This window comes from Cetorhinus maximus, chromosome 17 (assembly GCF_964194155.1).
Source record: "Cetorhinus maximus chromosome 17, sCetMax3.hap1.1, whole genome shotgun sequence".
In the NCBI taxonomy this organism is placed as follows: domain Eukaryota; kingdom Metazoa; phylum Chordata; class Chondrichthyes; order Lamniformes; family Cetorhinidae; genus Cetorhinus; species Cetorhinus maximus.
This window is the reverse complement of record NC_135895.1, coordinates 55,155,843-55,179,279: the sequence shown is the minus strand read 5'-3', so window position 1 is coordinate 55,179,279 and position 23,437 is coordinate 55,155,843. Positions and strand designations below refer to the sequence as shown.

Here is a 23,437-nt window from a genome sequence, read left to right as displayed (position 1 = left end):
TATAATCTCTCTCTTTGTAGCTTTCTTATAATATTTGTATTTGTCTTGGTTTTTATTTTTTATTATCAGGCATGTTTGCTTATTCAGAGTCTCTCTATTTAAAATCCTCTACAATTATATCGACAGTAAAATCCGTTATCCGTCATGCTCCGGGAATAGGAGGTGCCGGTTCATCAAATGTGCCTGTTAATTAAGATGCAAGGTGAGTTCCGTGTTTTCATTCAATCAGTAAGCTCCTGGGTGATCTTGTGTTGATGTGGATGTTCTTGAGGTGTGCAGGAGCACACAAATCAAGTAAGCGGCGCCAAGGGACCATGGTGCTGAACAACAGCGGGAGGCTGAGGTCAGAGCGAGAGCAGGCCCCTGAAAACTACCAGCGAGTTTGACAATTATTAGAAGTTGTGAGAGTGTGGAACTGATGGGAAATGAATGTTGGCACTGATTTTTGAGGGGTGAGAGACATCTCTAGTCAAAAAGCAGACCCAACCCCAGAATTCTGGTTCATAGATAATTCAGTTTAGTAGAGTGCAGGATAACAGAAGTTTTACTGCATATTGTTAATACATATCTTTTTCTAAAAATCAATAATTTCTTTTTCATTGTTCAGCAGTCTATAATATCTTCTCAATAATGTGATTGATTGTTTAGTTTTCTTTGGTTCAGATTCTAAAGGAATTGTGTTTATTTCTCTATTTAATTCGTACAATGAGTGCCATCCCTCAGTGAGTGTTATCCCTCCTCCCTTCTTTCCCTATCTCTCCTGAAATGTTTATACCCAGCAATAATTGTCAATCCTAACCCATCTACAGCCATGTGTTAGTCACTACCGTCATAATTTTATACTTTAATCTAATTTAATATATTGCCTCTAGTTCACCAATTTTGTTTCTTATACCTTTTCCAGATTGATCTTTTTTTAAGTCCACCTTGCCTCACTCATCACTGAACTTTATAGATCAAAATTACTTTTTATTCCAAGGTACCTGCTCCCTCAATCTCTCTCAATGAAGTGGACCTCTCCAACCTCCCCGCCTCAAACCCCCAAACTAGTTTAAAATCATTTCCCGCAGATTTAGTTAATTATCCCAAAAAATGCTTTGAGAGAAACAGCTCATCACTGCTATCGCAATGAACAACAGGTACATATGCAAGTATCCTGGTTTCAGGACTTTAAAGGCTCTGTAAATTGCTGAGAGGTTGAAATGACTCACCAATGAGGGAAGCGCCCTTCATATATCAACCCAACCAAGATCAAACACCCAATATTTGGTCTAAGAATCCACACACCATGCCCATGGTGTAGCATTTTGGTATGCTGACACACTCCACATGTTAACTCAACTCTACATAAATCAAATCGGGAGAGGCGATGGCATAGTGGCATTGTTGCTGGACTAATAATCCAGGGACCATGGGGTAGTGCTCTGGGGACCCAGGTTTGAATCCCGCCATGGCAGATGGTGCAATTTGAATTCAATTAGAATCTGGAATTAAAAGTCTGATGATGATGACCATGAAACCGTTGTCGATTGTTGTAAAGACCCATCTGGTTCACTAATGTCCTTTAGGAAAGGAAATCTGCTGTCCTTACCTAGTCTGGCCTACATGTGGCTCCAGACCCACAGAAATGTGGTTGACTCTTAAATGCCCTCTGAACAAGGGCAATTAGGGATGGGCAATAAATGCTGGCCTAGCCAGCGATGCCCACATCTCAAGAATGAATAAAAATAATTCCAGCATAATTTTTTTTACCTTGCCTTTTTTTGCTTTTTAATCCTACAATAGTTCCACAATAGAAGGAACAAAGCAGGAGAATTATATCACTTGAGGACACAATATCTGCTGTAGAAGGGGATAATGAATATGAATCTAATGCAGCACTGTATTGTAAGTTTCACATTTTCACAAAAAGAGCAGCATTCTGCATAAATAATTTTGTTCTATTCCATATATTTATTGTAAATGTAAGATCAGGGAAGAAAAGCATTTTTTTAAAATCTGCCAGAGCTACTACTTAAAATAAGAAACATGAGTGAACATATGAGTAGTGTTACTAAATTGCTTAATAATTCCATAAAACTGTAATTCACTATGGGAAAGCCATGTTTCATACCAGTTGATTCTTAATTTCACATCAAATAAAAATAGTTATATGGAGCTAAAGCATACATTTCAGAAAACTCAAGTGCTGATTTTTGTTAGCTGACTGCAGCCAGTCCAAAGGATACAATATGGCCTCAGTACCTTTAAGAGGTTGGGGGTGTGGAGTGGGGGTGGGGGTACTAAGGTGCTCCATGTTGATTATTGGAAAGTGAAAACGTGTGTAAGGACAGGACTAGGCTGCTGTTGTTGAATAGCCTGCCAATGCTGACGAAGTAGAAATGGAAAAAGGCCATTTGAGAAAGGTCGTGGGGATTTCTGGAACTTACAGCACAAGGCACGGTCAAGAGAAGGGGAGAAAAAACTCAAAAAAACTCAAAGCTCAAAATAGCTGACATCATAATAGTCAAAATGGCAACATCATAAGTCTACAAATCCAACATTCCAATGATTAATCTTATGATTCCTAGATGTGCTGTTAGTATATTATAAATTAAAAGGAATCTAGCACAAGAGTTGACTGCGGTAACATAACCACTTCAAACTGTAAGCAGACTTGCTAGGTAAGAAATCCCCCAAGTTACATACTCTGAATTATAGAATGGTTACAGTACAGTACAGGAGGCAGCCAATTGGCCCATCAAGCTTATGCCAACTCTACTGCAAGAGCCATTTAGGTAATCCCATTCTCCTGCCCTTTCCCTGTAGCCCACATAAAAGTGCATGTTGCCACAGTAACTCTGACCCTGAGTGAACTGTAACACACCACCACCTAAAATTTACATATGAACTTATTCAGCTACCAGTAAATTTTAATTTGATTTAGTGGAATCATTGCTCCAGAAAGTCATCTTAGAAGCTGGCAGACTAAATAAATGTCGTCCAAATACATGTTTAAGTAATTTTCATTGACGTTTTTCCAACCAAAAAAAAATCAAAATGATACACCCTCAAATTCAGCCACTCCTAGGAATCTCTGATTATCTCGAGCTTTCCTCCCATGGAAAGACAATAAGGAGGCCAACATGTTCAACACCAGATGTCCAAATTATTCTACAGCAAATTATAATCACACAGCTAGTGGATAATGAGGGATGGAGCCGGGCAACCAGCAACAGTACACCCTGTGGAGGAACAGAGTAACTGTGACAGTAATTTCTGGATTTCCACATTTAGTTTCTAGTGTCTGCATGTGCACAGTTGATGTCATAGTCCTTACAAAAATGGCAAATGTTGATAGTCTCTCCATTATTATTACAGCAAATTCAGGCCTTTATCTTTGCTTCCAGTTTAAGCAGATGAATTTAAAATGATTGAACACAGGTTAAGTACTTGATTTGGACAGCTGTAATTATAAAAATCAGGCAATATGGAAAGTTACAAGATGAAGGGTTCAGCCAGAGGATACTCTTTCTTATCTGGAGTTTTGATGTTTGAAAATAGTACAGTAAGAGCTGTAAATTAAGGTCACACAAGGGGCTTGCATCAGGTGTTCTTATTTTCAAAATGATTCAGTGTAGATACAGTAAGCCAGAAGAGTGAGCCAAATACTTCAGGGTGGGCTGTATCATCTCCAGTGTTCCTTTTTCTTTTTCCTCACCTAGGGATGTTTAATGCTGGACCCCTACCAGCAGAATATGATTTCAGTTCAGTTTGGTTTCCTATCTCGTTGCTATCCTTTTCCATTGAGGAAGAAATGTCCTGATCTTGAGATTTCCTATGTTGGCAATCTGTACAGGGCAAGGTGGCTGCTGTAGGGTTAGAGTGCCTGGAAGGTTCCAGCAATTTACAACATTCAATGCAAGATCTTTATGGAAATAAAGATGAATCTCATGAATATCTTTACTGTAGACAGTTATAAATTAAACTATATTAATTTTAATAAATTACTTAATGGTTTTCTTGTTGTGTTGACAAATTTTCTGAAAATAGAAACAGTGTACATTTATAGCAATGAAGATTTCTGCCAATATTTACTATATAGTAGTTATTAAATTGGTTTGATTTAAAATAAAGTAATTTAATATTAGGGCTGGGAATTTAATGTAATACACAGATATAAATGAAACAAAAAGCAGCAGCTTTTTGTTTGAAAACGATTGCAATAAATTTATGAATTAAATAAAATTTTGTTGCTCAAAAATTTGGTAAAGAATTGGAGATTTAATTAAAGAAGACTGCATTAAAACTAAAAATATATTTAAAAGGAATAAATAGAATACCGTTGCATAACATGCATTGATGAATCAAAAAGGAGAAAGTACTCAAATTAATTATGGGGATGTTGGGAATGGACCAGGAATATTAAAAACTTGAGAGCTGAAGATGGAACTGGGTGGGAACATTTTTAAAATCAATATTGTAATTTTTTGTTACCGTGAGCTGGGTTGAAGAGCAGCTCGAGCAGTTGTGCAATTCTTTTGTTTGTTGAATGGGTCACTGAGCAAAAAAAGAAAGCCAGCTAGGTAATTAGTTCGCTACTCCCATTAATGCCACCTTTACCTCCATGAAATTGCTTACTAATATTTCTTTTTACTCTTGTCCACATTTTTAATGTATAGCTATGGATGGAGAACATGATCAAGTAGCCCACTGACCACTTAACATATCACCAACTGTTTGTCCAATATCACCTTGAACACCTTGCTCTACTACTCAACTACGGCCCACACTTCCCCCGACACCCCCCCACAACCAACTGCACCTTGACACCCCAAGTAATATTCTTGATTATTATGCAAAACGTCACACGTTCACTCCATAGTGCTTGACTTCCTAAATCCCCACTCCTCCACCACCTTCTCTTATACTGCCCTCACCTACCCAACATCAGAATATGTTCTCCTATCATGCCTTTGCAATCCTTTACCCACCTTGCTAGGCTTGCAGTATCTTCCTCTACTACCCCTTGCTTCCCAACATATATCACCTCCACAGTCACTAACTTCCCCTTAGTCCATAACATGTCACTTCTCCTTTTAACCTACTGGTCTGAGCCAAGTAATTTTTTTTGCTGAAGTTAGGCAACATGCTTTGGGAGCAACTGAAAAAATGGACCAAGCCCCAAACTTTACAGGACATGATTGAACAAATGGGAGGGGGCAGAGCAAGTTGAGCACCTTCAAGTAAAGTGCTCAGTAGGGGATGAGACTTGATTAGTTAATAAGGCAGACAGAGCTTACCGTTAGACTTAGACTGGAAGATGATGGGGCACAATGGGACACCAGGCAGCAGGAACAAAGTACTGGCAAGGACAGGGGCTTAAAATGGATAGATGACCAAAGAACAGGAAGGTGAAACAGGGGCATTGAGGAAAAGGTACAAAGAGGTGGTCGGCAGGAGCTTCAGTAGGACAGCTTCTGTTAAGAGTTGGGGAGGAGAGAACCAGAACAGGATTCTCTGTACTTTAGCAATAGTGCCATTTCAGTAAGAATCATGGTTGACTGCATACGAAAGCCATACTTCAGAAACCAGAGATGTTTTACCACACAATCTGCAGCATACGTACATTCAGGACAGCACAGGAAACTAAAACGGAAAGATAAAAAGGTGAACCATAACCATCTATTGCTGTCTTTGGCTTTGGTGGGGATGCACACAATGGCAGAGCCGCTGCAGTCCCTGTGGTGTATGTACACCCACAGTGCTGTTAGGGAGGGAGTCCCAGGATTTTGACCCAATGACAGTGAAGGAACGGCAATATATTTCCAAGTCAGGATGGTCGGTGGCTTGGAGGGGAACTTCCAGGTTGTGGTGTTCTCATCTGTCTGTTGCCCTTGTGTTTCTAGTTGTGGGTTTGGAAGGTGCTGTCGAAGGAGCCTTGGTGAGTTCTTGCAGTGCATCTTGTCGTAGATGGTGCACACTGCTGCCACTGTGCATCGGTGGTAGAGAGAGTGAATGTTTGTGGATGGGATGCCCCTCAAGTGGTCTGCTTTGTGCTGGATGGTGTCAAGCTTCTTGAGCGTTGTTGGAGCTGCACTCATCTAGCAAGTGGAGAGTATTCCAGAACACTCCTGACTTGTGCCTTGTAGATAGCGGACAGGCTTTGGGGAGTCATGAGGTGAGTTACTCGTCACAGGATTCTAGCCTCTAACCTGCTCTTGTAGCTACAGTATTTATATGGCTAGTCCAGTTCAGTTTCTGGTCAATGGTAACCCCAAGGGTGTTGATAGTGGGGGATTCAGTGATGCCTGTGCCATTGAATGTCAAAGGGCGATGGCTAGATTCTCTCTTGTTGGAGATGGTCATTGCCTGGCACTTGTGTGGCACGAATGTTACTTGCCACTTGTCAGCCCAAGCCTGGATGTTGCCCAAGTCTTGCTACATTTGGACATGGGCTGCTTCAGTATCTGAGTTGGCGCAAATGATGCTGAGCATTGTGCAATTATCAGCAAACATTCCCACTTCTGACCTTATGATGGAAGGAAGGTCATTGATGAATCAGCTGAAGATGGTTGGGCCTAGGACACTATCCTGACCAAATCCTTAAGTGATGTCCTGGAACGGAGATGACTGACCTCCAACAATCACAACCATCTTTCTTTGTGCTAGGTATGACTCCAACCAGCAGTGTTTTCCGCCTGATTTCCATTGACTCCAGTTTTGCTAGAGCTGCCTGATGCCACACTCGGCCAAATGCTGCCTTGATGTCAAGGGCAGTCACTCTAACCTCGAGTTCAGCTTGAGTCCATGTTTGAACCAAGGCTGTAATGAGGTCAGGAGCTGAGTGACCCTGCCGGAACCCAATTCTGCACCAAGTCTCTTCGTAGCCTCGCGTTGCTAATTGTTGTGATCTCCTGCAATCCTTAAGTCCCCTCCAATTCTTCATTCCTGATTCTGGCCTCTAATGTATTTACCTCATGCACCTCCTACTGCCTTCAATCCACATTATTTTTAATAGCATACAGATATCCATTGAATGATCCAAGGTTTGCAAAAATATATTTTCCTATTGTATTTTTGAACCACCGGGTCCTAAAAATCATTGAAAGGGAGATTGTGTCTGTATGGTAAATTCACTGCAGGAGATCAGAGATTGGAAAACTCCAAATGTTGAATTGAGTAGCGCTAGATTTAAAAAAAAAGATATAACCTTTAAGATGCTAGAGAACACTAGAAAGAGTTCAAACATTGAAATTAAATTTGCTTTCTGGTACCTCCCTTTAAAAAGAAAGTGCTGAATTAAAAGCACTATACCCCTTTCAGTTTTATAAGCATTAAAACTGTAACTGGAAAATTGATTGAAGAAAGTCAAACGTTAAGACTGTCAAGGCTCCAAAAGGTTGGATATTTCGAACACATTTAACATTAAATTCTTTGTAGTAGTTCACCATCTATTTCCTATCAAAATTCAAGAGAATTGCAATTCATTAAATTCCAATACTAATTCTGAAATGTAGTACTCCAAAATACGATAGTGGTGTCTTCACAGGAGATATTCAATTTCTCCCAAATAAAATATATTCCAAAGAGGAAGAAAGATGGCAAGAGGGGGAAAAAGCATCCATGGCTAAGCAAGGAAGTTAAAGATAACATGAAGGCAAAAACTAAGGCATACCAAATTGCAAAGGTCAATGGCAGGCTGGAAGATTGGGAAACTTTTAAAGATCTACAAAGGGTTACTAAAAAAAAATAAAAAGAGCAAAGGTAAATTATGAAAGAAAATTAGTGCAAAATGTAAAAACTGGCATCAAAAGCTTCTACAAGTATATAAAAGGAAAGAGGGTAGCTAAAATAAATGTTGCTCCCTTGGAGGATGAGATTGGGGATTAATAGTGGGGAACGCAGAAATGGCAGAGACGCTTAATCAATATTTTGCCTCAGTTTTCACGGTGGAGGACATAAATACCACCCCAAGAGTAACAGGTAGCGCAGAGGGTATAGAGGAGGAGGAACTTAGAACAATCACCATCACTAGAGAAAAAGCACTGAGCAAACCATTGGGATTAAAGGGTGACAAGCCCCCAGGACCCGATGGCCTACATCCCAGGGTCTTAAAGGAAGTGGCAGCGGAGATATTGGATGCATTGGCTATAATATTCCAAAATTTCATGGATCCTGGAAAGGTTCCAGTGGATTGGAAAAATGCTAATATAACACCCTTATTTAAAAAGGTTGGTGGGGGAGGAGGCAGAAAGTAGGAAACTATAGATCAGTTAGTTTAACGTCTGCTGTTGGGAAATTGTTGGAATCCATTATTAAGGAAGTAGTAATGGGGCATTTGGAAAGTCAAAATGCAATCCATCAGAGTCAGCATGGTTTTATGAAGAGTAAACCGTGTTTGACTAATTTGCTAGAGTTCTTTGAAGATGTGACAAGCAAAGTGGATAATGGGGATCCTGTAGATGTAGTATATCTGGGCTTCCAGAAGTCCTTTGATAAGGTGCCGCACAAAAGATTAATACACAAGATAAGATCACATGGAGTTGGGGGAAATATATTAGCTTGGATAGAGGATTGGCTAACCAACAGAAAGCAGAGTCTGGATGGCAAGCTGTAACTAGTGGGGTGCAACAGGGTTCGGTCCTTGGGCCCCACCTATTTAAAATCTATATTAATGGATTCAGGGATAGAAGGTACCATAGCTAAATTTGCAGATGACACCAAAATAGGTGGAAAAGTAAGTTGCAATGAAGAAATAAGAAATTTACAAATGGATGTGGACAGATTAGGCAAATGCGCCAAAATTTGGCAGATGGAGTTTAACGTGGATAAGTGTGAGCTTATCCATTTTGGTCAGAAGAATAAAAAGGCGACTTATTATTTAAATGGAGAGAAACTTCAGAATGCTTCAGTGCAGAGGGTTCTGGGTGTCCTCGTGCATGAATCGCTGAAAGCTAGTATGCAAGTACAGCAGGTAATAAGGAAGGCAAATGGAATTTTGGAATTTATTGCTAAAGGAATAGAGTATAAAAATAGGTAAGTGTTGTTGCAACTGTACAAGGCATTGGTGAGACCGCACCTGGAGTACAGGTTTGGTCCCCTTACTTCAGGAAGGATGTAGTGGCATTGGAGGCGGTTCACTAGATTGATTCCAGAGATGCAGGGTTTGTCTTATGAGGAGAGATTGAGCAGTTTAGGCCTATACTCGCTAGAGTTTAGAAGGATGAGAGGAGATCTAATTGAGGTATATAAGATGCTAAAGGGGATAGACAAAGTAGACATGGAGCGGATGTTTCCCCTTGTGGGGCATTCTAGAACAAGAGGCCATAGTTTTAGGCTAAGGGGTGGTAGATTTAAATCAGTGATGAGGAGGAATTACTTTTCTCAAAGGGTCGTGAATCTGTGGAATTCACTACCTCAGAGTGCAGTGGATGCCGGGCCGCTGAATAAAATTGAGGAGGAGATAGGCAGGATTTTTAATTAGTAACGGGTTGAAAGATTATAGGGAGGGGGCAGGAAATTGGAGTTGAGGCCAAAATGAGACCAGCCATGATCGTATTGAATGGCGGGGCAGGCTCGAAGGGCTGAATTGCCTACTCCTGCTCTTAGTTCTTAGGTAAAAACAAAAAATTGTGGATGCTGGAAATCCAAAACAAAAACAGAAACAGAAATACCTGGAAAAACTCAGCAGGTCTGGCAGCATCGGCGGAGAAGAGCACAGTTGACTTTTCTAGTCCTCACGACCCTGTTCTGTTGAAGGGTCATGAGGACTCGAAACGTCAACTGTGCTCTTCTCCGCCGATGCTGCCAGACCTGCTGAGTTTTTCCAGGTATTTCTGTTTCTGTTTTTGTCCTAGTTCTTAGGTTATGTTCTATTATAACCAGACAGCACACCAGCTGCACTAATTGTCCTATTCTGTTTAGTACATCAAAAATTGGTTAAGTGACACCATCATTCTATTTAAGTGTGTCAGGATATAGGAATATAAACCATAAGATTATATTTGATTTTCTTCAGTATCCTGATCTTCAGAAATCAAAATGTACCAAAAAAGATATTCTGTATCAAAAACCTCATGATCATTTTGCTAGGTTATGAACTAAATTTTTTCTGCCTAAATACAAACGGACATAGCAAAGTTTAAAATATAAAAAGATTTATTTAAACATAATTTAGAAATGTTAAACAATTTTCAACGCGTCTATATAAACATTTTGCTTTAATTATTCTACATCATTGTTGTCCAATAGAAATTGACTTAGTAGATGTTGCTATGTTGAAACTATTTTAGCCACATGCATTAATTTTAATAGAAAACTCCTTATATACTCTCACACAATACAGGTAAATACACTTCACTTATGTATATTTACTTACTATCTGTCACCATTCAGTAAACAAAGCCCTCGCAACAATCAAAAACACTTGCATTCTCTGCTTTTCACCCTATCATTTCATCAACAAAAAGTACATATGCATAGAGCATGCAAAAACAACTAATGAGATTACATGCCCAATAATGGTGTCTATTACTCGTTTTGATTTCCTGTTAAATCTAATTAGACACATGGTTAGTGAGGAATGTATTGAATATAGCTCCATATAATTGAAATAAAGCAAAGTGCTGGAAATACTCAGCAAGCCAGGCATCATCTGTGAAGTGAGAAACAGTATGAATATTTCGGCTTGATGACTTTTCATCAGAACAGTTCAGGTGATCGATCTGAAACATATAATTATTTTTCTCTCTCTCTCTCTCCACAGATGTTGTCTGACCTGAGTATGTCCAGCATTTTCTGTTTTTATTTCAGACTTCCAGCACATTGCTTGTTCATATAAATGAATATTATTCTTGTAACCTGAAAGATAATAAAAGATTTGATAGTAAATGTTCAACATTTAAATTCTGCCAGGCTGTTTGTTCTCCATTGTGCAAATACTGCACACTGATGAATAATAAGATCCTCATTTGCTTACTTGCTTATTCAACTCAGTGATGTTGGTCCATATTTTGCTAATCCCTCTGTCTCCAGTGTCTATGTTGGTAAGGTCCTTCTGGACTGCAAGGAGGTCTTCATTTAGCTTTGGAATGTCACTAAACGAGGTCTTTTGACTAGATTCCACTAAAAGGATAAAACAGATTCCAGTTTTAGGGCTAAAACGTGCAGAAATACAAACTATATAAAAAGCATAAAGAGTCTAATTAAAATTTGCTTCATTAAATCAGCTCAAATTTTTAGCTCCATACCAGCTTTGTGTTTTGGAAAAATTAGACAATGCAGTCAGCTGAATGCTGAGATACAGATTCACATCCAACATAATGGGAATGAAAATTTCTTCTGTCTGTTAATTGCAAGTTCTTTTGTTAAGCGCTTGGGTAGTTGCAATTTAGGTGCCAAAAGCCATGGCGTCACAACATAAAACTGCTAATTTGGCAATAACTGTCAATCTCGTTCAGCAGCCACATACTGGTTGTGTAAGAAATAGAAAAATGTTACAATTGTATCATTGGTGCAGAAGGGGATGTTTTTCTGAGCTTGGAGCAGAGCAATTTTTACAGGCACAGTAGGAGAAACATCAACTGCTATTTTCTATGCCGAACGATGGAGTGCTGATCAAAATATGCAGTTCTCAGAAATAAAAGGGTCCTCACCTTTGTACATTAACATTACAACTTGTCTATAAATACGTGGTAGGGCTGGTCCTAGTAGTTTTAAATAGATAACTACTGCACAATGTACCAACTTGGCAATTACAAAACGCTACTTTAATTAGAACTCCTTACACCAAAATTGATACTTACTAATAGCAACAAAAATTTAGCAAAGGCATTCCTACAAGGATTGCTTCTGACAAGTTTCCTGTGTTATTGCAGGCAAATGTAGATACTGAATATCTCATTGTTCCAACGGGGACTTTACAGTCTTCACTAATCAACTATCATGGTATTGTACATGGCATTGCACAGAGTCACCAGCATGTGCAGTTTCCAAATTAAGAAGGTGGGAGAATAAGGTGTGCATATTTAATTCAGTCCTCTTTTATAGCAAACATTATCACAGAATTATAAAGCACAGGAGGCCATTTGGTCCATCATGATCCCTGCTTGAGCCTATGGAAATACTACCAATTAGTCTCATACTCCTGCTATTTTTTTTCCTTTTTTAAAAAAGTTTTATGCAATTGCCCTTTGAAAGTTCCTATTGAATCTGCTTCCATCCTTTCAGGCAATACGTTCCCAGCCAAATATTTAGCCAGTATCTCTCAAAACTATTTAATCAGTACATCAATGATTTTCCTGCTCTATTTTTTTAAAATTCATTCATGGGATGTGGGTGTCACTGGCTAGGCCAGCATTTATTCCCCAAATGCCCTTGTTCAGAGGGCATTGCTGTGGGTCTGGAGTCACATGTAGGCCAGGCCAGATAAGAACAGCAGATTTCCTTCCCTAAAGGACATTAATGAACCAGATAGGTTTTTATGACAATTGGCAATGGTTTCATGACTGTTAATTCCAGGTTTTTATTGAATTCAAATTTCACCATCTACCGTGGCATTACCCTGGGTCTCTGGAATACCAGTCAAGTGACAATACCATTATGTCATCCTCTCCCCTCAAATGGTTTTCCTGCTCTATTGTTACATAATCTTTGGATAATATATAAATAGCAAAACTGATGGCAATTTGGGAAGTGGAGCTGGCTGGGGTACAGAGATTCTCTGCATTATAAGCTGAGGTGTTACTGAAAGGGTGTAATTAAAGCATAACAAGTTTACATGATAGTTTTCAGTTTAAATGTGGTTATAGGAATTTATAATAGAAAGTTGGCAAAGGCTCTTACACTTCATATTTAATTAACTAGTCATGCAGATCATAGAAGATCCATGAAGAGGGGCAATGTGCTTCAGTCACACATCAGGTGCCAGGAATATGAGAATGGAGCAGTTTCAGCTGGAATAGCAATATTTGTAATGTCATTCAAATTTTTTTTTATTCTTGAGAATAGCTGCAGAGGAAGGAAAAAGCCTACACTGCATGTTATGCCTTGACAATCCATCTGCCCAAATAATCTAACCAAACTGGTTTCCACCACCTCTCAAAATTTAACATTCAAACCCTAAACCCAAATTAGTCTAGTTTGGGCTGAGAATCAGTGTCAGGAAGAACAAAGTTATAGGCCAGGACATAAAGACTCTACCTTCCATCAACAATGACAGTTTCATGTCCCTTGATGCTGAAATCAGCACCAGGATTTCCAAGGCCACAGCCATCATGTCAAAGCTGAGAAGTTGAGTGAGAGCCAACAGCAAACTAACCGAAAATACAAAGCTGTTTGTGTATCAGGCTCGTGTTCTCAGCACCCTCCTTTACAGCAAGGCATGGAGAACTTATGTATGCCAGGAAAAGCGGCTGAACAGCTTCCACCTCCACTGCCTCAGACAAATACCAGGCATCTCCTGGCAAGTACACCAGCATGCAAGGATCCCCAACACATTTGCCCTGAGTCAGCGACGACTCCGTTGGTTGGATCATGCGAGCAGAATGGATGACGGCCACACACCCAGAGACACGCACTAAGGTAAGCTTGCTATTGGTACAAGACCAACGGGTCACCCACGCGACAATACAAGGGTGTCTGCAAACAAGACTTCAAGTTGACTAGGATCAGAGTTGATGGATGGGAAGTCCTCTCTGCTGAGCGGATTGCCTGGAGACAAGCAGTTAGGAAGGGCTTGGAAAAAGCAAAGGACAAAAGAAATAACCAGATGGCGGAAAAGAAAGCCCACTGGAAGGAAAAAACATAGTGGACCTCATATCAATGCTATTCGTCTGTGCCAGTAATGGAAAGGATTGCCGCTCTCGAAGCAGTTCAAGAAGGCAGCTCACCACCACCTTCTCAAGAGCAACTAGGGGTGGGCAATAAATACTGTTCTAGCCAGCGAAGCCCACATCCCGTGAATGAATTTATTTTAAAAAGTCAGCCAATGTGACAATCAGTACTATGCTTACCTACTACAGTCTATTATTATAGCAACTTGCATATAATAGGTGTTAAGGGGGAAGACGGTGGCGTAGTGATGTCACTGGACGAGGAACACCAGGGTTCAAATCCCATCAGAGTACATGGTGGAATTTAAATTCTATCTGCAATTGAAAGTTAGTCTCAGTAATGGTGACCAGGAAACTATCATCGATTATCATAAAAACCCATCTGGTTGACTAATGCCTTTTAGGGAAGGAAATCTGCAGTCCTTACCCAGTCTGGCCTACATGTGACTCAATAACATCATAGTAACATCTGGGGGCTAATGCCAAAATTGGGGAAGCTGTCTCACAGACTAGTCAAGCAACAGCCTGACATAGTCACACTCATGGAAACATACCTTACAGGGAAAGTCCCAGACACCACCGTCACCTTCCCTGTGTATGACCTGCCCCACCAGCAGGACAGACCCAGCAAAGGTGGAGGCACAGTAAGGAGGGAGTTACCCTGGGAGTCCTCAACATTGATTCCCAGTCCCCATGAAGTCTCATGGCATCAAGTCAACATGGGCAAGGAAACCTGCTGATTATCATGTACCACCCTCCCTCAGTTGATGAATCAGTGCTCCTCCATGTTGAACCCCACTTGGAGGAAGTACTGAGGGTGGAAAGGGCACAGATAATACTCTGTGTGGGCGGCTTCAATGTGCATCACCAAGAGTGGCTTGGTAGCACCACTACAGACCAAGCTAGCTGAGTCCTAAAGGACACAGCTGCTAGACTGGGTCTGTGGCAGGTGGTGAGGGAACCAAGAGAGAAAAACATACTTGACCTCATCCTCACCAAGCTACCTGCGGCAGATGCATCTGTCCATTATAGTATCAGCAGGAGCGACCACCACACAGTCCTTGTGGGAAAAAAGACCCACATTCACATTGAGGATGCCCTCCACCATGCTAAATGGGATAGATTTTGAACAGATCCAGCAACTCAAGGCTGGGCATCCATGAGGCGTTGTGGGCCATCAGCAGCAGCACTGTACTCAACCACAATCTGTAACTTCATGGCCCGGCATATCCCCCACTCTACTGTTACCACAAAGCCAGGGGATCGACCCTGTTTCAACGAAGGGGGTAGGAAGGCATACCAGGAGCAGCACTAAACATACATAAAACTGAGGTGTCATCCTGGTGAAGCTACAACACAGAACTACTTGCGTGCCAACTAGTACAAGCAGCATGCGACAGGCAGAGCTAAGCAATTCCACAACCAACGAGTCATATCTAAGTTCCACAGTTCTGTCACATCCAGTCATGAATGGTGGTGGACAATTAAACAAATCACTGGGGGAGGAGGCCCCACAAATATCCCCAACCTCAATGATGGAGGTGCCCAGCACATCAGTGCAAAAGATAAGACATTCATAAAAATCTTCAGCCAGAAGTGCCAAGTGGATGATCCATCACAGCTTCCTCCAGAGTTCCCCAGCATCACAAAAGTCAGTCTTCATCCAATTCAATTCACTCCACGTGGTACCAGCTGAAGGCACTGGATACTATGGGCCCTGACAACATTCCAGCAATAGTACTGAAGACTTGTGCTCCAGAACTTGCCGTGCCCCTAGGCAAGCTGGTCCAGTACAGCTTCAACATTGGCATCTATCTGGCAATGTGGAAAATTGCCCAGGTATGTCCTGTACACAAAAAGCAGGACAAATCCAACCCAACCAATTACCGCCCCATCAATCTATTCTCCATGATCAGAATAGTGATGAAAGGGGCCATCAACATTGCTATCAAGTGGCACTTGCTTACAATAACGTGCTCACTGATGCTAAGTTCGGTTTTCGCCAGGAGCACCCAGCTCCTGACCTCGTTACAGCCTTGGTTCAAACATAGACACGAGGTGAGGTGAGAGTGACTGACTTTGACATCGAGGCAGCATTTGACCGAGTGTAGCATCAAGTAGCCCTAGCAAAACCGGGATCAATAGGAGTTGGGGGAAAACTCTCCGCTGGTTAATCATACCTAGCACAAAGGAAGATGGGTGTGGGAGGTCAGTCATCTCAGCTCCAGGACATCACTTAAGGAGTTCCTCAGGATAGTGTCCTAGGCCCAAACATCTTCAGTTGATTCATCAATGACCTTCCTTCCATCACAAGAGGGGATGTTCATTGATGATTGCACAATGTTCAGCACCATTCGCGACTCCTCAGAACTAAAGCAGCCCATGTTCAAATTTAGCAAGACCTGGACAATGCCCAGGCCTGGGCTGACAAGTGGCAAGTGACATTTGTGCCACACAAGTGCCAGGAAAGGACCATCTCCAAGAAGAGAGAATCTAACTATTGCCCCTTACCATTCAATGGCATTACCATGACTGAATCCCCCACTATCAACATCCTGGGGGTACCACTGACCAGAAACTGAAATACTATAGCTACAAGATCAGGTCAGAGGCTAGAAATCCTGTGGCGAGTAACACACATGCTGACTTCCCAGAGCCTGTCCATAATCTACCAGGCACAAATCAGGAATGTGATGGAATACTCTCCACTTGCCCGGATGAGTGCAGCTCCAACAGCACTCAAGAAGCTTGACATCATCCAGGACAAAGCAGCCCGCTTGATTGGCACCCCATCCGCAAACATTCACTCCCTCCAGCACCGACACAGTGGCAGCAGTGTGTACTACCTACAAGATGCATTGCAGGAACTCACCAAGGCTCCTTAAACAGCAACCAAACCTGCAACCACTCCCATCTAGAAGGACAAGGACAGCAGACAGATATGACCACCAGCACCTGGAAGTTCCGCTCCATGTCACTCACCATCCTGACTTGGAAATATATCACCGTTCCTTGTCAAAATCCTAGAATTCCCTACCTAACAGCATTGTAGGTATACCTACACCACATGGACTGCTGCGATTCAAGGCAGCAGCTCACTACCACCTTCTTAAGGGCAATTAGAGATGGGCAATAAATGCTGGTCTAGTCAGTGCCACCCACATCTCATGAAGGAATTAAAAAAAACCCATTAAAATAATAGTGCTGGCTTCTTTTGCTGCCTATTACTTTATACAAAATGCTTGCTGCTTAATAACGTTTACCTCTTACCCATAGCCAAAGCTTATTCCAGGAACTCAACAATCTGGCCAGAACCAGTTTCCCCGTAAGCCATCAACAGTTAGAAAACATTTTCAAAGAACAGCAGTACTTTTGGCAAACATAAAGCTATAACCACCACAATGACTGCCATACTTAATACTACTACAAGAACAAAAATGGGACTAAGATGTCAGTGAACATATATCTCGTATAAACAGTATAGTGAAACATTTTACCTCCACTTGTGAAGGAAACCAGCAGGCTGCTGAATAATGCAGTATCTTCGCTTGTGAAGTACTGTGCTCTACTACACTTTATGCATTCTTTTCTATAAATAGCATATCAAAAGTACTGCAGCAATAAGTCATTCATGCTTTATAAAGTAAGTCTGCTGGAATATTTCAAACAGGCCATGGGAAAAAACACAAAACATGAAAAGGTGTTTCAGCTTCACTTTTAAAAATGCTGCGTTTAGCACATGTGCATTATCCTAACATTGTCCTTCACACAAAAGTCAGAATTGCAACCCCCAGGAACCAAAAACCTCAGTTCTACACTCATTGCTCATCTTTGCATATATGAAATAATACACTGCTGCAAGCTCCCCACCAACCCCCAAAATTTGTCTTTCTATTGTCATTCATTCCAACTTATTACTGCTCACATGTATGCATCTATTGCCAATCCATTTCCACTGCATTTATTTCCTGCTGCCTGCTTGATTATTGTTTCAGCACCTGATCACAACAAAACAATATACCTTCCACCTTAATCTGAACAATGCCACAAGACTTAAAAGACTTTTATTCATATGCATATATTTCTTTCACAACTTCAAAGTCCCAAAGTGCTTTATATCTAATTATATACTTTGGAAGCGCAGATACGGTTGTAATATGGGAAAAACAGTCGCCAATTTGCACACAGCAAGCTCTCACAAACAGCAATGTGATAATGATCTGATAATCTCTTTTTCAGTTTTGGGTAAGGGATAAATATTGATCAGGGCACCAGACAGGACTGCCCTGCTTTTTATTGAAATAAAAGGTCACGTGGCCCAATGTTTATCCGAATTCAGGTGGGGTCTCGGTTTAAAGTTTATTGTGAAAGATTGTACTTCCAATAGTGCAGAACTCACCCAGATAAAAGCAAAATACTGCGGATGCTGGAAATCTGAAACAAAAACAAAAATTGCTCGAAAAACTCAGCAGGTCTGACAGCATCTGTGGAGAGGAAAGGCAGAGTCAACATTTTGAGTCCATATGACTTCTTCTGTTCTGAAGAGTCATATGGACTCGAAACATTGACTCTGTCTTTCTCTCCACAGATGCTGTTAGACCTGTTGAGTTTTTCCAGCAATTTTTGTTTTTGTTGCAGAACTCACCCAGTAGTGCATTGGAAGGTCAGCCTAGATTTTGTGCTCACATCATTGGAGCAGTATTTGAACCTACAACTTCCTGACTCAGGAGCGTGCTACCCACTGAGCACATTTGAGTTCAAGTAGAGCAAGTTGCTTAGCAGTGAGGTGAAAAGCAAAGTTTTTCAGGTTGATCAAATGAAGCAGCTATACTAGTGTTTTAACTCTTATGAAGATGAAGGTATGTTGAATAAAGAGCACACAGATGTATATGATTCTGTAAGCCAAGCAATAACACAAACACATCGCCAGACTGTTTGGTAGGTTGTTCATTTCTACAGGGAGTAGAAAATTCAAAAGAGCAAAATAATTAGTACTGCTCAAATTGCATATTTGAAAAGGCCCTTGCAGCTTTTTGCCTGCCCTTTACCGTGCACTGTGACCTAAATTAGGGGGTGGAAAAAATACCATTCAGCAAATTACTGAAATCTTTAAATGTCTTCCCAACTATCATATCCAAACCTTTTCCCGCACTCATTATTAAAATATTTCAGTTCCTCAATAGTGAATATCATACATTCATGTATGCCTTTGAACAATGCCCTTCTCAAAATATTTAACTTTCCAATGCAATGTGGCATTAATCGCAAGTTATGATTATCTACTAACAATATCTTCAACAGTGCTATGATCAGAAAAGGGATCTCGAACTGATACCTGAGGCAGGCTTTTTTCAGGTCCCAGCTGCCTAATTGTAATCAATACCTTCTGTTTCTATTATCTAGCCAATTCACTGCCTACTTTACAACTTCTTCCTTGATCCAATAAAGGACAAATCTACTGCAGATTATCAAACTGTGTCAGAAAAATTCACCATTTGACAGACTAACCCCATAATCTTCACCACCCCCTCCAAGAATTTCAATGTTTCATAACTTCATGAATTGCAAAATAAACTATTCGGTGAATCCGTGCTGACGAGAACTTCTCTTTAGAATTGACAAATGTTGTGATTATCTTCTCATTATCCAATATCCCCACCGAAGGACTGATGCATTAAGCCTCTAATTAGCAGAATTAGAGCTCTCACATTCTTTTATACCATGAACTTAAGGGACCTTAATATAATACAATCCCCAGGTCCAAAGGATTCAGAAATAGAAAAAAAAACCTGCATTGTTATTGTGCTTCATCAGTTTACATACATCCCAAAATACTCTAAATAGCAGTAACTGCTATGAATAGGTGAAGTGACTGCTCAAATATTATTTCTAATAGTATTGAGTTGAGACATCCAATATAAATAGTCAGAGTCATACAGCGCAGAAACAGGCCTTCAGTCCATCATGTCCATGCCAGCCATCAAGCACCTGTCTATTCTAATCCCATTTTCCAGCACTTGGCCCGTAGCTTTGTATGCTATGGTATTTCAAGTGCTCATCTAAATACTTCTTAAATGTTGTTAAGGGTTCCTGCCTCTACCACCCCGTCAGGCAGTGCGTTCCAGATTCCAACTACCCTCTGGGTGAAAAAATGTTTCCTCAAATCTCCTCTAAGCCTCCTGCCCCTTACCTTAAATCTATGCCCCCTGGTTATTGACACCTCCGCTAAGGGGAAAAGTTTCTTCCTATCTACCCTACCTATGTCCCTCAATTTTGTATACCTCTATCAGGTCCCCCCTCAGCCTTCTCTGCTCTAAAGAAAACAGCCCTAGCCTATCCAGTCTCTCAGGTAAATAGCCCCATACAATTAAATTCAAAACTTATGGCTTATATGCAATATAGGGTCCACCAATGTAAACATCACATGGTAAATTTTTAAACCTGCCTGTGGAACAAAATCTGAGCCTTGCCCCCAGGTTTACAGGTCCTAACACCTGCAAGATGTGACCAATGGATATTTTCATATATACCATTATAGCCAACAATAATCCAGTTCAACCTAAAAACAGATATTTTGATAAGTTACATTCAAGTAAACATATTGAAACATTTTTTCCAAGAAACCCAGCATTTGGATCTGCTATCCAGAGCCTTAATTTCAATGTAAGCCTCGGCTTTAGGCCATTCTAGGAGTTAAACCATTGCTGCAAAACTCTGAAAAGAGCTCATGGCCAAATATGCAGTTATACCAAACAGAGTGTCTTTTTCCATAGTCAGGTAGCTCCAAGTCACTCCTTAGTCCCTTCAACTTTGGAATGGACTGGCAAAGTGAGTTGCACACTAAATTCTTAACTGTAGGGTTTGTGCTTGGATTCAACCACAACTAATGGGATGCAAGTTCCTCTATCTGATACTCCATTATCATCTTCGACAACACTTGCTGTGAGCTAATGCGCATTAGGATATACGCATACAAGCAATCAGCAAGGAAATAATTAGGTATTTGTAGAGGGTGGATAAATTTTCAGTCACTTAGTGCTGAGAGTGCTGTATTTTTCATTCAACATCAAATTTTCATCTTAACCCCAATCTCCATTAAGGTTCCCACACAGTCACATTGTGACATATCCATTTTCCATGAACAAATAGTAATGTATCTATAAATTAATATACTACTTGGATATATAACTGAGTGATATCTTATTCAGAATGTTTTAAAAGGTTTTGATTTCCTTGAAAATTTCACTTGTGCAATAGGAGTCCAATTCCCTTGAAGTTTTATCATGGCCAGGACTTGAAGTTCCTATTCTGCACAGTCCAATCACGTTTTCTCCTTGCACCAAATGCAAAGCCACCAAAAAACTTTGAAGGTGTGCAGAATATCAAGTTCACCCTCATAATTTATAATAGACCACACTTACATGTTCTGAACTTTTCTTTCAGTGCATCCAGATCTTCTTTGAGGGCAACCTGCATCCAAACCAAACCAACACAAGCCACTACACAAGCAGCTAGCATAACAAATGCACACAGTGGGTAACAAATCTTGCAGCATCTTATGTAGCCTCCCCTGCAATAGAAAAACAAAAAAAACTGAAAATGAGTATGGATCATTTAGCACTGTAAACACTGACATTTTCACCCCAATTAGCTTGTACAATCTTTTAATAAATTTGAGCAATGTGCTAAAGTTAAAAAGAGGAAATGCACCACACCATTTCAAAGCATAAAAAGCATGTAATTATGATTAACACTTTTTTGTTCTGTCCATTTATACTAACCTGTGAATAAGTACATAACAAAAGAAATAGGAACAGGTGTAGACCATTCGGCCCCTCGATCCTGCTCTGCCATTCAATAAGATTGTAGCTGATCTTCGAGTTGATTTCCATATTCCCATCTAACCCCGATAACCTTTGATTCCCTTGCTTAACAAGAATCTATCTACCTCTGCCTTAAAAATATTCAATGAACCCGCCTCCACCACCTTTTGAGGCAGAGGGTTCAATGTCGCACAACCCTCAAAAAATTTCTCCTCGTCTCTTTCCTAAAAGGGCGACCCCTACTTTTAAAACAGTGCCCCCTAGTTCCGGACTCACTCACAAGAGGAAACATCCTTTTGACATCCACCTCGTCAAGGCTGTTCAGGATCTTGTATACTTCAATCAAATCACCCCTCACTCTTTTAAGCTCCAGTGGAAACAAGCTCAGTTTGTCCAACCTTCCCTCATAAGACAGCCCACTCATTCCAGATATCAATCTGGTAAACCTCCTTTCAAGCGCCTCCAATGCATTTACATCCTTCCTTAAATAAGGAGACCAAAACTGCACACAGTATTCGAGGTGAGGTCTCACCAATGCTCTGTATAAATGAAGCATAACATCCTTACTTTTATGTTCAATCCCTCTCATAATTAAGGACAGCATTCCATTAGCATTCTTAATTACTTGGTGTACCTGCATACTAACATTTTGTGACTCGTACTAGAACACCTTGATCCCTCTGCACCTCAGAATTATGCAACCGTTCTCCATTTAATACTCTGCTTTTTTGTTCTTCCTGCCAAAGTGAACAACTTCACATTTTCCAACATTAAACTCCATTTGCCAGATCTTTGCCCACTCACTCAACCTATCTATATCCAGCTGCAACTTCATGTCCTCTTCACAACATACTTTCCGACCTATCTTTGTGTCATCTGCAAATTTAGCTATCAGGTCTTCACTTCCCTCATCTAAGTCATTGATGTAAATCATAAAAAGGTGAGATCCCAGTACAGACCCCTGTGGGACTCCATTCATCACATCCTGCCAATCAGAAAAAGACCTATGTATGCATACTCGCTACTTTCTGCCAGCCATTCTTCTATCCATGATAATATGTTACCTCCTACACCATGTGCTTTTATTTTGCATAATAATCTTTTATGTGGCACCTTATCAAATGCCTTCTGGAAATCCAAGTAGAGTACATCTACAGGCTCCCCTTTATCCACTGCGCATGTTGCTCCTTCAAAAAACTCCAATTGGTTAAACATAATTTTTCTTTCACAAAACCATGCTAACTCTTCCCAATTGCCTTGAACTCTTCTAAGTGTCCAGCTATAACCTGCTTAATGATCGATTCTAATAACTTCCCTACAACAGACGTCAAGTTAACTGGCCTCGTTTCCTGTTTTCTGCCTCCTTCCCTTCTTGAATAGGGGGGTTCTACTACTTTCCAATTTGATGGAGCCTTTTCAGAATCTAGCGAATTTTGGAAAATCAACACCAGTGCATCAACTACCTCATTAGCCCCCTCTTATAAGACCCTAGGGTGTAGTCCAACGGGACCTGGAAACTTGCCAGCCTGCAGCTCCATCAATTTGCTCAGTACCATTTCCCTAGTTATTTCAATTTCACCAAGTTCCTTTCTCTCGCTCACCTCCTGATTTGCAGCTATTACTGTAATGTTTTTTGTATTCTCTATAGTGAACACAGAAGCAAAATATTTGTTCATTTCTTCCACCATTTCCTTATCTACTATTAACTCCCCACTGTCACTCTCTAGAGGACCAAAACTCACTTCACTTGCTCTTTTCCTTTTTAAGTACCTGTAGAAACTCTTGCTACCGTTTTTACAT

At 40.6% G+C, this 23,437-nt stretch overlaps 1 protein-coding gene across 6 annotated transcripts in view; it reads right to left on the bottom strand.

Moving 5' to 3' along the window:
- The window catches only part of efcab14 (EF-hand calcium binding domain 14), a 90,129-nt gene that overhangs the window by 58,217 nt on the left and 8,475 nt on the right, over positions 1-23,437 (bottom strand). For all 6 annotated transcript variants that reach the window (XM_078561230.1, XM_078561234.1, XM_078561231.1 and 3 more), the window contains exons 2-3: positions 21,236-21,384; positions 10,961-11,106 (exon numbers count right to left, since the gene is read on the bottom strand). In XM_078561230.1, coding sequence (XP_078417356.1) covers positions 10,961-11,106; positions 21,236-21,384 — 295 coding nt within the window. The remainder of the gene's footprint in view (positions 1-10,960; positions 11,107-21,235; positions 21,385-23,437) is intronic.